The 18722-nt window shown below is 41.8% G+C and overlaps 1 protein-coding gene across 1 annotated transcript in view; it reads left to right on the top strand.

Annotated features, from left to right (window-relative positions):
* The window catches only part of LOC132827423 (glutathione hydrolase 1 proenzyme-like), a 145158-nt gene that overhangs the window by 57177 nt on the left and 69259 nt on the right, over positions 1–18722 (top strand). Inside the window, exons 2-5 of the mRNA XM_060844099.1 lie at positions 2977–3147; positions 5435–5565; positions 12532–12624; positions 16080–16272. Of these exons, the coding sequence (XP_060700082.1) occupies positions 2981–3147; positions 5435–5565; positions 12532–12624; positions 16080–16272 (584 nt within the window). The 5' untranslated portion in view covers positions 2977–2980. The remainder of the gene's footprint in view (positions 1–2976; positions 3148–5434; positions 5566–12531; positions 12625–16079; positions 16273–18722) is intronic.

The raw sequence follows: 18722 nt of genomic DNA, 5'->3' as shown, positions 1-18722 counted from the left end.
TTAGATATGATGATAGATCAATGAGCTGTTGGTACATGAGCTGTTGAGTGTTGTAACTTTTTTATGTTTGAAGTGTGAATCCTGGAAGGTGTATGGGAGGCAGTTCCACTGTAGTGCCAGTTGTGCTACATTAGTTGATGCAATGAAGTTAAATACATTGATTGCACATGAGGCATCTGATGGAGATGCTCGATACTGAAACTTGAATATGACAGTCAGCTACAGTGGCAATCTTGTAATGCTAACTCACACACACATGAGCATTAAGCAGTCCATACACAGTGGTATATTTCTTGACAAAACGCAACAGATTATTCATCCTCTTGTGACACTAGAGGTGAATTCTCTTCAGTCTCCCATAGGGGATAACATCGCAGTCACCTCTGTGCAGTTGTCTGTTGATTTGGCGTATTGTTAACATTCACAGGGAAAATAATTTCCCTTCTCGAAAGCATGACATTGCCTTTGCTTGTTCACTGACATCTCTAAGGGTGGTGTTTAGTGGTTAATTAATGCTTCTGGATTGCAGAGAGTGAAGTGCTGTCCAAACACATTTCAAATATGTGCCTGGAAGTTAAAAGCCTGAAAAGTCCCAATGGTGAACAGAACTTTATGCTCGTCCAATGCTACAATTTGGTTTCTCCTTTCCCTGAATATTTAATATGCCAAGAACAAGATAGTCACACATATAAACCACCCTGCACAGAGCAGAGTTTCCTTCCACTTTTTCACTTGCCTCCACATTCAGCCTCAGAAAGGAAAGTTCTGTCCAAAGACTACAAAACTCATTTTGTTCCTTACGTCTGAAGAGATCATATCGGACAGTGGACCACAATAAGCAGCCAACCATTTAGTCATATGTGTACCAAATGATGCACAAGCCATGTAACAGCCTCACCACATTATTCCAGATCTACAGATTCACCTATTCTCACCAGCAAAGATCATGATGGGATGGCAACTTAAGACAATATTCCCAAACCAGGAAAGCCAGTTACCCACAGAGTTATGCAATGTATTCAGTGATGTAGGTACTAATAAGTCACAACAATGGAGCAACACTGAGAAGGAACAGAAGTCAGCTCATAATACTACGCAGTATTTTAATTTTGCACAGATATCCTCAAAGATAACCACAGAAAACAGAAGTGAGGAAAACCAAAATGACAACAGCTAACACCAACAAAACTCAGGAATCAACACAACAACAAGTCAAGAACATCATTGTGTGAAGCCCAGATCTCAGGAAGGTTATACTACCACTGGATCTTAAATGAATTTTAAAATACTCACATAAGGTCTTGACCCACTTGAAATTTTCCATTCTTATTTTGGTGTAAAACTATTTGTGGCTACCCTAATTTCACATGTATTTTCATTATAAATGCATGTGATTTTTATCTTGAGGGAAAATAGAGATGCTGTTACATTGCTAAATTTCCCATAGTGTTAGATGAAGGGGTAAATGTAGGGGAATGGGTCTGGGTGGGTTGCGCTTCGGCGGGTCAATGTGGACTTGTTGGGCCGAAGGGCCTGTTTCCACACTGTAAGTAATCTAATCTAATCTAATTGCTGTAAGGGCTGAATATGTCACTGAGGCACGGACCAGAATAAGGCATTGTGACCAACAGGAATCCAGGTTGCAGCTTGTTAACGTAAGGGTGTGTAGCTATGTTTCTTTGTAACTGTATGAATGAACTGTGCAATCATTCTGTCTGAAGAAAATATCTATCCTATTTTCAAGTAAACTGAACCTAATTTCTTTACCTGTTCTGTGCGAAAGTGGTACCTTTGTGGGAAAAGTGGGAAAACAGTTCAATAAAACAATGTCAAGGGCTCAGTGGTTAGCACTGTGGTCTTGCAGTGCCAGGGACCCAGGTTCGATTCCAGCCTTGGGCAACTGTCTGGGTGGAGTTTGTGCATTCTCCCCATGTCTGCATGGGTTTCCACCTGGTGCTCTGGTTTTCTCCCACAGTCCAAAGATGTGCAGGAGGAAACCCACGCAGACACGGGGAGAATGTGCAAACTCCACACAGTCAGTCGCCTGAGTCGGGAGTTGAACCCGGGTCTCAGGCGCTGTGAGGCAGACAGTGCTAACCACTGTGCCACCATGCCGCCCACAAAGTTAAAAATCACACAACACCAGGTTATAGTCCAACAAGTTTAATTGGAAGCACACTAGCTTTCGGAGCGAGGCTCCTTCATCAGGTGATTGTGAAGCCCTCCACAATCGAGCCCTCCACAATCACCTGATGAAGGAGCGCCGCTCCGAAAGCTAGTGTACTTCTAATTAAACCTGTTGGACTATAACCTGGTGTTGTGTGATATTTAACTTTGAACAGATAATGTAATCTTATTGCCATTTGTGGGACCTTGTACTCAAGTTGCCTGCTGCATTTTTAACATTACAACAGTACACTTTAAAATGCTTGATTGAGTGCAAAACATTTTAATGTATCATTACTTTATTTTGTCCAATTATTTTAGAATTTGGTGCACATAAGGCTAAACAAATGACATATGCATGCAATTTCCTGATTTATAAATGTCTGTCGTATGAACACTCGTACTTGCGATCACAATCCCATGCAGAGGGCTATAATAATAATCTGACATATAAAGATTTATTCAAACTTCTGAATGGCTACTTTACATTTTCCTGTATTGTGTTATAACTTGTATTAAATCGACTTATGAACAAACTCAAGAATGGAACCTGTTAACAATTCATTCAAATGAATTCTTTGGACCTTGTGACAGAAATTAAGAACAGAATTTTAAAGTTGGTAATTATCTGACTAGTGTTTTTAAACAGCTTTATTATGTTGCAAAAATGGGGCTTGTTTTCAGAACAGCGGATTTGTATCCCTGAAACGTTCTACTCTATTTTTATTGAGCTAATGTCATGATAACCATTTATCACACCTTCTTGGAGATCACATCCAGACCTGAATGTTACTTTTTTTAACACTGTAGAAAAATGAATAAAAGAGCAAAAGGAGCCATTGGGTTTGTCGTTGTGGTACTATTAGCCCTCACCCTCTCCCTGGGCCTGTACTTTGGGCTGAAGCCCAGGAAAGTGCCAGCGTATTCCTTCGAGAGAGCTGCTGTTGCTGCAGATGCAGGAAGATGTTCAGAGATTGGCCGGTGAGTGTCTGTTAAAGGGCCTTGGTTCACATTGTCAGTTGGAGGAGTAGTGGAAAACAGAGAATACAAGCTGTTCAGCCAAACCACTTCATGCTGATGGTTATTCTTCACATAGTCTTTGTTTCTAATCTCATGTAGCCCTTTCCTACTTGTTTTACAAAGTAAAGGTTTAGCGGGATGTCACCCAAACACAGGCAAATGAGATTAGTTTAGTTTGGGAAACCTGGTTGGCATGGAAGAATTGAATTGAAGAGTCTGTGTCTGTGGTGTTCGATCTGACTCTGTCACTCTATGAAGTGTTTAAAAAGGAAAAGAGTAAGTGAGTATTGGTCCCCTAGCATTATTTAGTTAGGTTGAATTATTGAGGTTGGTATAGGACAGGAGGCAGCTTGATGTCTGACAGCTCTGCAGACAAATCAAACATTGCACACTGTTTCCATTGTAGGGACTTTCGGGCAAAAGTTTACAGTGACAATAAAAAGCCAATCGCTATTAATAAGGAAATAGCAACTGAAATGAGCAAGTATTTTGATTCTACCCTCACTATAGAGGATGTAAAAAAAACATTCCAGTCATTGTTGTAAATCAGCAGATGGAAAGTAGAGAAGAACTTAATGAAATTACAAACACAAGGAAAATAGTACTAAGCAAATGCAAGTCCATTGTACCCTGAAGGTTGCTGCACAGGTGGATAGAATGGTCAAGAAGGCATATAGTATGCTTGCCTTCATCAGACAGGGTATTGATTATAAGAGCTAGCAAGTCATGTTAAAATTGTACAAGACATTGGTTCGGCCGCATTTAGAATACTGTGTACTGTTCTGGTCGCCACATTACCAAAAGGATGTGGACGCTTTGGAGAGGGTGCAGAGAAGGTTTACAAGGATGTTGCCTGGTATGGAAGGTGCTAGCTATGATGAGAGGTTGAGTAGGTTAGGTTTATTTTTCACTAGGACAAAGGAGATTGAGGGGGGACCTGATTGAGGTTTACAAATTCATAAAGGGCATAGACAGGGTGGATAGAGACAAACGTTTTTCATAGGGTGAAGGATTCAGAGGTCACGCTTTCAAAGGTGAGAAGTGGAAAGTTTAAGGGAGATACACATGGTAAGTGCTTCACACAGAGGGTGGTGGCCGTTTGGAACGCATTGCCAGCAGAGCTGGTAGAGGTAGGCACAGTAGATTCATTTAAGATGCATCTGGACAAATGCATGAGTAGGTGGGGAGCAGAGGGATACAGATGCTTAGGAATTGGGTGACAGGTTTAGACAGTACATTTGGATCGACTCAGGCTTGGAGGGCCGAAGGGCCTGTTCCTGGTCTGTAAATTTTCTTTGTTCTTTGTTCTTTGTTCAAACTGTTGCACTGCAGAATGACAACCCTCTGGATCCATTGACATCTTAAGATCTTAAAGAGATGGTGGATAAGTTAGGAGATGCATTGGTGTTGATGATCCAAACCTGTTAGGTTGAGGAAAAGGTTCCATCAGACTGGCAAATAGTAAATAATAATCCAGAGGGAGGAAACAGGTAATTGTTGGTTAATTAGCATGACGTCTGTGGTGGGAAATGTTTTAGTATTGATCGCTAAAGATAGAAATCTGAAATAAAAACAAAAATTGCTAGAGAGTTAATGATTTGAGTCCAGTGATCTACTTTTTCTGCAGAGCTGCTGCCAAACCTGTTGAATTTTGCCAGCAATTTCTGTTTTGTTCTTGGCAGGCTTCCACTCAACTGAACCTGATTAAGCATGAACCTTTCCACACCAATCTCTGTTCAAACAAGCAATCCTCGCAGAAGTCCACAGCAAAACAAGCATTTATCAGCAGTCATGTGGCATCTCGGAAGCCTTTTAAAAGAAAATCCCCATTGTCCATTGTCAATTACCTTTTTCTTAAAAAGCAAGTCCAGGTACTACACTAAAGTTTAAATAACCCAGATTTCTACAATTCTTCAAAATGTATGTCCTCAAGGCAATATTCAATATAAAGCAGCTTTGTAACAACATTCGTACAGTATGGTTCTCAACTTAGGACCTACTGATTCATATAATTTATTATTGCATTTTTCCCATGATGTTGTTACTGAGACAGTGAATTATTGAGGTTGATACAGGACAGGGGGCAGCTTGATGTCTGACAGCTCTGCAGACAAATCAAACATTGCACACTGATTCCATTGCAGAGACGTTCGGGCTAAGGTTAACTATGATTGATTTGAGGGTCTGAATGGCCTCCACTGGTTCCTATTCTATTTCTGCACTAAATCTCACACTGATTTCATTGCAGGGATATTCTGAGGCAGAATGCCTCAGCTGTGGATGCTGCCATTGCCAGTTTGCTCTGTGTTGGACTCATGAATGCACACAGCATGGGGATCGGGGGAGGCTTCTTCATGACCATTTACAACGCACAAACAGGTAGGTGCCATGTTGCTCCATTTGTACCTTCGCATCCATTCTATTACTTTGTCTGTTAATTTGAGATATTCCATGCACACCAGAGGAACAATCCCTGGGCTGTTTTGACAATTCCATCAGTGTGCTATACTCGATTTGTAACTCACCTCCCGATTCCACAAAGCCTATCCACAATCTACAAGGCACAAGTCAGGAGTGTGATAAAATAGTCCCCATTTGCCTGGATGATTGCAGCTCCAACAACAACCCCTCAAGAAGCTTGATACCATCCAAGATGCCCGCTTGATTGGCACCACATCTCAAGCATCCAGTCCCTCGACCACCAATGCTGAGTAGCAGCAGTATACTATCTAAAAAATGCACTACAGAAAGTCACCAAGGATCCACAGACTGCACCTTTTAAACTGTGGTTAGCACTGCTGCCTCACAGCACCAGAGACCCGGGTTCAATTCCCTCTTCAGGTGACTGACTGTGTGGATTTTGCACATTCTCCCCGTGTCTGCGTGGGTTTCCTCCGGGTGCTCTGGTTTCCTCCCACAGTCACAAAGATGTGTAGGTCAGGTGAATCGGCCATGCTAAATTGCCCGTAGTGTTAGGTGTAGGGGCATGGGTGGGGTTGCGCTTCAGCAGGCCGGTGTGGACTTGTTGGGCCAAAGGGCCTGTTTCCACACTGTAGGTAATCTAATCTAATCTGTAGGTAATCTAACCTAACTCAGGACCACTTCCATCTAGAAGGACAGCGGCAGCAGATATTTGGGAACACCACCACCTTCACTATCCAGTCTTGGAATAATATTGCCACTCCTTCACTGGCTCTGGGTCAAAATCTTGGAATCTCCTTCCTCAGGAGGGTCAGAGAGGATATCACAGCTGTGCTGTAAGGAGGGCACTATGAAGGACTTGATCAGTGAGGCAATATGGGCAGAGCTCAGAAATAAGAAGGGTGCGATAACAATGTTGGGGCTATACTATAGGTCCCCCAACAGCGAGCATGAGATAGAGGTACAAATAGGTAAACCGATTATGGAATGATGTAGGAGTAACAGAGCGATGGTGATGGGAGATTTTAATTATCCCAACATTGACAGTGATTCACCTAGTGTTAGAGGTCTAAATGGAGCAGAATTTGTAAGGAGCATCTAAGAGAAGTTTATAGAGTAGTATGTAAATAGTCCAACTTGGGGAGGGGCTACACTGGACCTGGTATTGGGGAATGAGCCCGGCCAGGTAGTTGAAGTTTCGGTAGAGGATTACTTTAGGAATAATGATCATAATTCCATAAGTTTTCAAATACTCATGGACAAAGACGAGAGTGGTCCTAAAGGAAGAATCCTAAATTGGGGGAAGGCCAAACATAACAAAATTCGGCAGGAGCTGGGCGATGTGGCTTGGGAGCAGATGTTTGAAGTTAAATCCACATTTGGTATGTGGGAGGCTTTTAAAGAGAGGTTGATTAGAGTGCAGGACAGGAATGTCCCTGTGAAAGTGGGGGATTGAAATGGCAGGTGAAATTGAGAGACTAGCCAGGAGGAAAAAGGAAGCATACATAAGGTTTAGGTGACTGAAAACGAACAGAGCTTTGGAAGAATATCAGGAAAGGAGGACCAATCTGAAAAGGGCTAAAAGGGGTCATGAAATATCTTTAGCAAAAAGGGTTAAGGAAAATCCCAAAATCTTCTATTTGTATATAAGGAGCAAGAGGGTAACTAAAGAAAGGGTTGGCCCACTCAAGGACAAAAAAGGAAAGTTATGCATGAAGTCAGAGAAAATGGATGAGTTTTTTAATGAGTACTTTGCATCGTTATTCACCACAGAGATGCACATGGCGGATGTTGAAGTTAGGAATAGATGATTAATTACTCAAGGTCACGTCAGCATTAGAAAGGAGGAAGTGTTGGGTATACTGAAAGGGATTGAGGTGGACAAGTTCCCAAGACTGGAAAAATTCTATCCCAGGTTACTTTGGGAAGCAAGAGAGAAAGTAGTTGAGGATAGTTAACAGATATCTTTGCAGCATCCTTGAACAGGGGTGAGGTATCAGAGGACTGGAGAACTGCTAATGTTATCCCCTTGTTTAAGAAGGGCAGCAAGGATAATCCAGCTAATTATAGCCTGACGTAAGTAGTAGGGAAGCTGCTGGAGAAGGTACTGAAGATAGGATCTATTTACATTTGGAAGAAAAAGGGTTTATCAATGACAGGCTTTGTGCAGGGAAGGTCATGTGTTAGTAACGTATTGACTTTGAGGAATGACAAAGTTGATTGATGAGGGAAGGGCTGTAGATGACATATACGTGGAGTGAGGTGTTTGATAAGTTTCCCCACGGTATGCTGATGGAGAAAATGAAGTCACATGGAGTCCAGAATGTAATAGCTAGATAGGTAGAGAACTGGCTGGGCAACAGGAGCCAGAGGATAGTATTGGAAGGGAATTTCTCAAAATGGAGAACTGTGACCAGTGGTGTTCCAAAGGGATCAGTGCTGGGACCACTGTTATTTGTGATATACATAAATGATCTAGAGGAAGGTATAGATGGTCTGATTAGCAAGTTTGCAGATGACACTAAGATTGGTGGAGTAGCAGATAGTGAAGGGGACTGTCAGAGAATGCAGCAGAATACAGATAGATAGGAGAGTTGGGCGGAGAAATGGCAAATTAAGTTCAATACGGGCAAATGCGAGGTGATGCCTTTTGGAAGATCCAATTCAAAAGCAAACGATATGGTAATTGGAAAAGCACTGGAGAAAATTGATGTAAAGAGAGATCTGGGTGTTCAGGTCCATTGTACCCCCAAGGTGGCATTGCAGGTCATTAGAATGGTCAAGAAGGCATCCGACATGCTTTCCTTCTTCGGATGGTGTATTGAGTTGAAGAGTTTGCAGGTCATGTTATAGTTGTATAGGACTTTGGTTTGGCCACATTTTGAATACTGCGTATAGTTCTGTTCACCATATTACCAAAACGATATGGATGCTTTGAATAGGGTGCAGAGGAGATTCACCAGAATGTTGCCTGGTATGGAGGGTGTTAGCTATGAAGAGAGGTTGAGTAGATTAGAATTATTTTCATTAGAAAAATGTAGATTGAGGGGTATCATGAGGGTTGTAGACAGGGTGATGAGTAAGAAGCTTTTTCCTAGAATGAGGGACTCAATTACTAGGAGTCATGGGTTTAAGGTGAGAGAGAAAAAGTTTGAGGGAGATATGTGTTGAAAGTTCTTCACACAGAGGTTGGTGGGTGCCTGGAACACGTTGCCACTGGAGGTGGTGGGGCAGGAACAATGGTGTCATTTAAGATGTATCTAGATATACGTAAATGGGCAGGGCACAGGGGGATACAGATCCTTAGAAAATACGTGACAGGTTGAGATAGAGAATCTCGATCAGTACAGGCTTGGAGGGCCGAAAGGCCTGTTCTTTTGCTGTAATTTTCTTTGTTCTTTGGGAGTTGCCCTTTGAAGTCTCAACATAGAGTCCAGGTCCAGGTTCAGGTCAGAGAAAAATAAAATTGGCAAGAAGAGAAAATGAGAAAAGAATGCAAGTTAATCTAAATACAAAATAGATATAAATAGTCAATGGGTAATGCAAGTTCGAATCGCACCTAACAGGGACAAAAAAGGTGATCTTTAAGCCATGGATAAGACTATTTTATATTCATGGTAACTAAGGAAGGGAATGTTGACAAAACATTAGTGAAGTAGAGATAGTAAAGATAGGATGAAAATTCACAGGCAGTGTTTATCGGAAAGGTCAGTTCTGCTTATAAAGGATAGATTGACTCTTCTAGGTATCTTGCATTGCAGGTAGTTGAAGGAAAGGCTTCATTTAGAACTAAGTACAGTTCAGGACAGGAGCAGGCCCTGTTGTACCAAACATTACATCAAATTAATTCCTTGTGCCCACCCTTGGTCCATATCCCTCCATTCTTTGCATATTCATGTCTTTATTTAAAAGCCTCTTAAATGCTCCTATGTTATCTACCTCCACCACCACCCCGGCACACAGTATAAAAAATCTGCCCATCACATCTCCTTTGAACTTCCCTCGCCTTAAATGCATGACCCCTCGTTTTAGATGTTTCAACTCTGGGAAAAGGATTCTGACTGTCAACCATATCTATGCATCTCATAATCTTATCGACTTCTATCAAGTCTCCCCTCAGTCTCTGTCACCCCAGCAGCATCCTGGTAAAAGTCTTCTGCATCCTCTAAGTCTGCTTCCTGTAATGTGGCAACCATAGTTGAATGCAATCCTTTATGTATGATCTACCCAAAGTCTTATAAAACTGCAATATGACATCCTGACTCTTGTGCACATTTCCCCAACAAATGAAGGCAATCTTCCAAACTTTGATTACATTACTTACAGTGTGGAAACAGGCCCTTTGGCCCAACAAGTCCACACCGACCCGCCGAAGTGCAACCCACCCATACCCCTACATTTACCCCTTACCTAACACTACGGGCAATTTAGCATGGCCAATTCACCTGACCCGCATATCTTTGGACTGTGAGAGGAAACCGGAGCACCCGGAGGAAACCCACGCAGACACAGGGAGAACGTGCAAACTCCACACAGTCAGTCACCTGAGTCGGGAATTGAACCCGAGTCTCTGGCGCTGTGAGGCAGCAGTGCTAACCACTGTGCCACCGTGCCGCCCACTTGCCACTGTGCCGCCCACAAATATTGCTACATATATGGGAAGTGTCAAAGGTTTAGGAACTTGGAAAATGCGAAATTGTTGTTCAAGAAATATGCAAGGAAGGCCATTTTGAAGAACTACAGGCTAGTAAGTTCAATATCACTAGTGGTAAGATTTTAAATACTATAACTGTGGAATAAATAAACAGGCACTTATAGAGATTTGAATTAACTAAGAGTCAGCATGGATTTGTAAGATGCAGATTGTGTTTATTAACTGATATTTTTGACAAAGTAATGAAGAGATTTGATTGTATATTGACTTTTTCAAAAAATTTCACAAAATATCACATGAAAAGCCAACTAACACAACTGAGGCACACAAGTCAGTGACACTTCGAATGAAACAAAACCAATATGTTGCTGATGATAGAAATCTAAAAGTCATATCTATAAATATTCTGGGCATTACCACTGACCAGAAAATTAACTGGACCAGTCATAAATACTGTGGCTTAAAGAGATGGTCAGAGGCTGGAGTTCTGCATCTTTCAGCTTCATCATTTACTTCCTCTACAATAGTCTGGTGTTTGATTGGGCTGGAACATCTGTCCAATTTTTGCACAAGTTTCCAGATGTTGGTGAGGAGGCTTTTGCAGAGTTGCCTGGGATGAATATTTCGAGGTTTGATGATAGTTGGTCCTGGGATTTAGTCTTGATACAGTTATGTGCAGTGATTTGATACAACGAAATGGCAACTCAGACAGGTCAGACAGCTAATGGTGGCAGATATCCCTCTCAAATAATCACTGCTGAACGAGATAAACTTTAATGACAATTCATCAGAGTCATGATCATCATTACTGATACCAGCTTTTTATTCTTTCCATAACCAATGCCATGGCTTCCAAAGAAAAATAAGGACAATTGCAGACCTGAGCCATCCAAAGAACTGAATGACACAAACATTGTGTCACTTCCCTTACCTCCACCAGCCACAGTTATTTCTGGAAAGGCAAGTCTCAAATTTCTAAGTAGTTCTTGCATACTGCATATGTCTTACAGAGGATTTAACAGTGGATGTGAAAATAGGGAGGGTAATATGTGCTGGCTTTGCTAAAATGCAACGATTTGTCCATGTTTTCACTGAAGTGCAGGACGTTGATAGACAACTGATACAATTTTATAAAATAATGAAAAATATAGATAGAATTAATGGTAGTTGTATTTTCCCTAGGATAAGGGAATTCAAAACTAGGGGGCATATTTTTAAGGTGAGAGGAGAAAGATTTAGAAAAGACATAGGTAAGTATTTTACACAGAGCATGGTTCACGTGTTTTTATATATTTTATATATATATATAGGAAAGTTTTGGAGGAGTATTGGCCAGGACCAGGCAGATGGGTCTAGTTTAGTTTGGGATTATGTTCGACATGGACTGTTTCTGTGCTGTAAGACTCTACAACTCTATATTCTCATTCAGTGAAACAGTGAATCTTTCACCTCATTCAGGTGAGGAAGGTTAGGAGACCGAGTTGACAGAGGGCATCTTGGATAGGAGAGTTAGCCTGTTCTGTATTAGACCTGAAGAAAGATTCCCATCTTTCCTGGGCCCACAGAGGAAGGAAAATAAACTATCTGTTTTGGCCTAGACACCTTTCTGTAGATTCTGATTCTCTCTAAACTGAAAGGAGAGTCACAACAGCTCCTTCTGCTAGGCCTGAGTCCAACCAGAGAGAAGTTTGTGTATTTAGAAAAGATCTGTGGGTGGCACGGTGGCACAGTGGTTAGCACTGCTGCCTCATAGTGCCAGAGACCTGGGTTCAGTTCCTGCCTCAGGTGACTGACTGGAGTTTGCACGTTCTCTGTGTCTGTGTGGGTTTCCTTTGGGTGCTCCGGTTTCCTCCCACAGTCCAAAGATGTGCAGGTTAGGTGAATTGGCCATGCTAAATTGCCCGTAGTGTTTGCTGTAGGGAATGGGTCTGGGTGGGTTGCACTTTGGTGGGTTGGTGTGGACTTGTTGGGCCGAAGGGCCTGTTTCCACACTGTAAGTAATCTAATCTGTGCCAGCCTTGCCATTCATAAAGAAAATCATGGCTGGTGATTTTGTGCAGCTCGACAGTAGGTAAGTAACCTTGGTGATTTTAATTTGTTTTTTACTGGGCACTTAGGGTTAAAAACATCTTCACTGTGTTTCCATGCAGATGGAGAGATGAGACTCCATTCTTTCAAGTTGCACACTAACTTTTGCTATGAATGCTGAACACAGATTTTAATCTATAATGTAATCTTACGATTTGATACCACTTTTTTTTATTTTTCAGGAAAAGTAGAAACTATTAATGCCAGAGAAGTGGCCCCAATTAGTGCATCAAGGGATATGTTTATTAATGAAACAGATGAAGCTTCTCGGAAAGGTAATCATTAGAACAGTAATCAGTACATTCCTGTTGACACTCCTAGTGAATTTAAAAGAAGTCGGTTTCTGATGAAAATGCTCCGGCATTCCAAAAACTGGCTGTAATTAGAGGCTTTTTCCCTGTCTACTCAAAGCTCCAGGGGAGCCTTCTGATAAGATTAGATTCCCTACAGTATGGAAACAGGCCTTCAGCCCAACCAGTCCACACTGACCTGGCAAAGAGTAACCCCCCAGACCCATTTCCCTCTGACAAATGCACCTAAGACTATGGGCAATTTAGCATGGCCAATTCACCTAACTTGCACATCTTTGGACTGTGGAAGGAAACTGGAGCACCCAGAAGAAACCCGTGTAGACACAGGAGCATGTGCAAACTCCACACAGTTACCCAAGGCTGGAATTGAATCTGGGACCCTGGTGCTGTGAGACAGCAGTGCTAATCACTGAGCCACTGTGTCACCCCACTTTCAAAAACCTGTATTTTCATGTGTTATTGATGTTCATGTCAGCAGCTTATTTAAACATGAGGAATTACTGGGTGATAATCAGTAGTGGGTAGCTTATTTAGCCTATTCAAAATCTCAGGCCCTGTGAGTGATTACAGCATTGGTATTCCTACATTTGCTATGGATCAAAGCAGAGAACTTCTGGTTAATAAGTTTCAGCTCTTGTGAAATAAAGTCAGGGTGGGAGCCTCCACCTTTCCTAAAACAAGTTGTATTCCAGTTGAACAATGAACTCTTCAGGTGGAGTTCCATAAAGGTTGTGGGGTGGGTGTGAGGTCAAAACACCATTTCTTTGTTGCCAGCTCAATAATCAAGATCTAAAATTCATGGACAACCTTCCCAACGTGACACTGATTAAGGAGCCCTTAAGTAGTCAATTAACAATCATTTCAGGGCCTTAGCCAGCCACCAACCCAATTATGTCTTCGCAGCAGGTGGGAAAAGTATCTGTTTTCCTAACAGGATCCCAGGTCAGTCTGCCTGCCAGGTCAGAGAAGACCTCCATTTTCCCCAATCTAAGAGGCGGTCAGGACGTTGGCCTGAAATCAACCCCACTGCCCTTGGTTCTGACTCCTCATAACCCTCTCTCCCACATTGCAATCTCTGGATGATAAAAGCTTGTGCCAGTCCAGCTTCTCATGCTGTGCAGTTCCTTGCAGCCTCTGAAGCATATTGTTCTCTCTGTAAGGTCAGCAGTTCCAGGGAGGGTGGGACCTCAGTGACAAGGCATCTGACTGACTAACTCCCTTGCCAGCTCTAAAGTGGCTGATTGGTGCTTGATCAAACAGCCTTTTCACTGTGGGACTGGGGTTTAGTTGCTATTGAAGACACTTTCCCCCACACCAGATGTGATGAAGCTCTCCTTTAGCAAGGTTATGTTGTCCTTGTTTTCTTTCTTCAGAGAGGTTGTAAAAGACACAGGTTCCAAAAAGTTTGAGTTGAAGGGTTTCAGGACCAGTTTGATTTTGACAAACAGATACTGCCTCTGGCAATGGGTTTTCTAGTTTTTGTAAAAAAGTTTTGTACAATGAAAGGGGAGTGGCCAGTTCTCCCAGCTCAGCTTTTCTCTGGTTTGGTTTGGTTTTTAGCAGTAGTGATGTAAAAGCTGCTGGACTCAAAAAAGCAGGTCCATGCTGACTTCACTTTGAATTTTCTCCTATAAGAACCTGTGTTTGATTTTACCTTTTGTGCCAAGGGGTGTTTATGGGGATTGTTGCAAATATTGGGCATTGCATCATTAAGTTGGGATAATCTATTGGGTTTTCAGAGAGGTAAAGTTATTCTGTATCCTATTCTCTTTTGTTAATGTTTCATTCTGTAGTCTTGTAAATAAATTCTTTTTTGTTTAAAACCAAGTGGTTTGACCAATGGCATCTCTCTTGGAATGTACGCTTTACATTGGCTTAAAGTAAAGGTCGCAGCTACCTTCTTGAAATGTTTTGAAGGGTCTGTCCCAGTCTATAATATAAGGGTAAACAGCAATAAATTGAACTCATTATCTTGTTGGATGGGTGTTAATGAGTTTTTGTGTTTCCTGACATCACTGTTGTGTAAACGTGATTTAACATTGTGGCCACATCTTATTAATATAGTTACATGCATTCTATCAATGGGTTCAGGAAACAGAAAGCTAGATAAAACATACAAATTAGGAGCAGGAGTAGGCTACTCATCTACTCAGGAGTGGGCCCTTTCCACAATTAAATTAGATCATAGCTGATTTGATTACTCAATATTCCTGCCTATCCTAATAGCCTTTCACCCCAATGCTTACCAATAATCTATTGCCCTTTGACGAAGAGAGTTCCAGAGATTCACATTGATTAAAAAAAAACAAATTTCTCATCATTGCTGGCTTAACTGGGTGATGACTTATTTCTAGATTATCCCACGATTCTTTCAAAACCCGTCAAGGTTTGCAGGCTTTAATTAAGTTGCTTAATATTCTAAACTCCAGCAGATACAAGCCTAGCCTATCCAACCTTTTGCCAGGTATTAGCATAGTAAACCTTTTCTGACCTGCCTGCAAATTATTTACATCTATTATTAAACAAGGAGACCAGTACTGCAAACAGTACTCCAAAGTGGTCTCACCAATGCCTGGTACAAATGAAACACAACCTCTCTACTTTTGAATTTAACTTTCCTCGTAGAAAATACTGACACTCTATTGTATTAACCCTTTGTGAATCACACATGCAGACATCCAGATCACTCAGCATCCAGACTTCTGCAGTCTCTCACCTTATCTTGTACTTGGTACACACTTCTGTGACTGAGCATTATTAATGGAGGAGTAAATGTTTATGGGTGTGGTGGTAATCAAATAAGCTGCTTTGTCTTGGTGTCAAGTTTCTTGAGTGTATTTATCCAGGCAAATGGGGAATATTCCATCATAATTCTGACTTGTACTTAGTAGATGGTGGATATGCACTGAGAGTCAGGAGTTGAGCTATTGTTGCAGGATTCCTAACCTCTGACCTGTTCTTGTAGCCACAAATTTTTTGGCTAGTATAAATCTGTTTCTGGTAAATGGTAACTCCTAGAATATTGACAGTGGGGGACTCAGCAGTGAAAATGCCTTTGAATATCAAGGGGAAATAATTGTTGGAGATGGTTGTTGCTTGGCACTTGTGTGACCTGAATGTTATTTACCAACAGGTTAACAGTCTTGATGTTATTCAGGTCATGCTGCAGTATCTGAAGAGTCATGAATAGTGATGAACATTGTTCAAGATTATCTCAATGTATATTATGAAGCATCGAAAGTTGGTGCCAAGGTGAAAGTTCTGGTTTACTTGAAGGGTCTTAACAAGTGAAAATAATGGAGTTCTTCCTTTGGTCTAATCATTACTCAGAGAGATAAACATGAGCAGACAACTTGAATTGAACTGGAAAGGTTTAACTTTAAAACATACTTGTTGTTTAATTTTGGACCTACTGACAGGAGGATTGGCCATAGCAGTTCCTGGTGAAATCCGAGGATACCAATTAGCACATCAAAGACATGGACGGTTACCATGGAAACAGTTATTTGAACCAAGCATCAAACTTGCCAAAGAAGGATTCCCCATTCATCGAGCTCTTGCAGATGCCATAGAGGAACGTAAGGAAGACATTGAGAAAGACCAGTCTTTGTGGTAAGATACAGCAAAGTGACTCTCTGCTGAGAATAACAACTGCATAATGGGTGTTGAAGGTAATTCTAAATCCAGGCTGCTCACTCTTGAGATTGCCTGTCTGATGAGCATTTTCGGCAACATTTTTTATAACTCAAGAGCTCAATTTTCAAAGAATTACAGAAACAGGCTACAGAGGCTAGCCAGTCCATTGTGTTTATGCTCCACATGTGCATGTTTCCAATTTTCAACCATTGGAATTATTGTTTGCTCTCTTTTTCCATAAGACCATAAGACATAGGAGTGGAAATAAGGCCATTCAGCCCATTGAGTCCACTCTGCCATTCAATCATGGCTGATGGGCACTTCAATTCCACTTACCAGCATTCTCCCCGTAGCCCTTAACTCCTTGTGACATCAAGAATCTATCAATCTCTGCCTTGAAGACATTTAGCGTCCCGGCCTCCACTGCACTCTGCGGCAATGAATTCCACAGGCCCAACACTCTCTGGCTGAAGAAATGTCTCCGCATTTCTGTTCTGAATAGATCCCCTCTAATTCCAAAGGCTGTGTCCATGGGGTCCTAGTCTCCTCGCCTAACGGAAACAATTTCCTAGCATTCACCCTTTCCAAGCCATGTATTATTTTGTAAGTTTCTACTAAGTCTCCCCTTAATCTTCTAAACTCCAATGAGTACAATCCCAGGATCCTCAGCTGTTCCTCGTATGTTAGACCAACCATTCCAGGGATCATCTGTGTGAATCTCCACTGGACACGTTCCAGTGTCAGTATATCCTTCCTGAGGTGTGGGGATCAAAACTGGACACAGTACTCCAAATGGGGCCTAACCAGAGCTTTATAAAGTCTCAGTTAGCACAACAGTGCTTTTATATTCCAACCCTCATGAGATAAATGACAACATTGCATTTGTTTTCTTAATCACGGACTCAACCTGCATGTTTACGTTTAGAGAATCCTCGACTAGCACTCCCAGATCCCTTTGTACTTTGGCTTTACAAATTTTCTCACCGTTTAGAAAGTAGTCTATGCTTTTATTCTTTTTTCCAAAGTGCATGACGTCGCATTTGCTCACGTTGAATTCCATCAGCCATTTCCTGGATCACTCTCCCAAACTGTCTAGATCCTTCTGCAGCCTCCCCACTTCCTCAGTACTACCTGCCTGTCCACTCAACTTTGTATCATCGGCAAACTTCACTAGAATGCCCTCAGTCCCTTCATCCAGATCATTAATATATAATGTGAACAGCTGCAGCCCCAACACTGAACCCTGCGGGACACCTCTTGTCACTGGCTGCCATTCCGAAAAAGAACCTTTTATCCCAACTCTGTGCCTTCTGTCAAACAGCCAATCCTCAATCCATACCAGTAGCTCACCTCGAACACCATGGACCCTCACCTTGGTCAGCAGCCTCCCATTTGGCACCTTATCAAAGGCCTTTTGGAAGTCTAGATAGACCACATCCACTGGGTTTCCCTGGTCTAACCTACTTGTCACCTCTTCAAAGAATTCCAACAGGTTTGTCAGACACAACCTCCCCTTACTAAATCCATGTTGACTTGTTCTAATCAGACTCTGCTCTTCCAAGAATTTAGAAACCTCATCCTTAATGATGGATTCTAGAATTTTACCAACAACCGAGGTTAGGCTAATTGGCCTATAATTTTCCATCTTTTGTCTTGATCCTTTCTTGAACAAGGGGGTTACAACAGCGATCTTCCAATCATCCGGGACTTTCCCTGACTCCAGTGACTTTTGAAAGATCTCAACCAATGCCTCCGCTGTTTCCTCAACCACTTCTCTCAGAACTCTAGGATGTATCCCATCGGGGCCAGGAGATTTATCAATTTTAAGACCTTTTAGCTTTTCTAGCACTTTCTCTTTTGTATTGGCAACCATATTCAACTCAGCCCCCTGACTCCCTTTAATTGTTGGGATATTACTAATGTCTTCCACTGTGAAGACTGACGCAAAGTACTTGTTAAGTTCTCCTGCTATTTCCTTATCTCCCATCACTAGGCTTCCAGCATCAGTTTGAAGTGGCCCAATGTCAACTTTTGCCCGTTGTTTGTTTCTTATGTATTGAAAGAAACTTTCACTATCATTTCTAATATTACTGGCTAGCATACCTTCATATTTGATCCTCTCCTTCCTTATTTCTCTCTTTGTTATCATCTGTTTGTTTTTGTAGCTTTCCCAACCTTCTGATTTCCCACTGCTCTTGGGGACTTTATAGGATCTCTCTTTTTCTTTCATACATTTCCTGACTTCCTTTGTCAGCTATGTCTGTCTAATCCCTCCCCGGATAATCTTTCTTTTCTTGGGGATGAACCTCTGTATAGTGTCCTCAATTATACCCACAAACTCCTGCCATTTTTGCTCTACTGTCTTCCCCGCTAGGCTCTGCTTCCAGTCTATTTTTGTCACTTTCTCTCTCATGCCCTCATAATTA

Source organism: Hemiscyllium ocellatum, chromosome 24 (assembly GCF_020745735.1).
Source record: "Hemiscyllium ocellatum isolate sHemOce1 chromosome 24, sHemOce1.pat.X.cur, whole genome shotgun sequence".
NCBI lineage: Eukaryota > Metazoa > Chordata > Chondrichthyes > Orectolobiformes > Hemiscylliidae > Hemiscyllium > Hemiscyllium ocellatum.
Note: the sequence above shows the minus strand (reverse complement) of the source record. Positions and strands in the feature narration are given on the sequence as shown.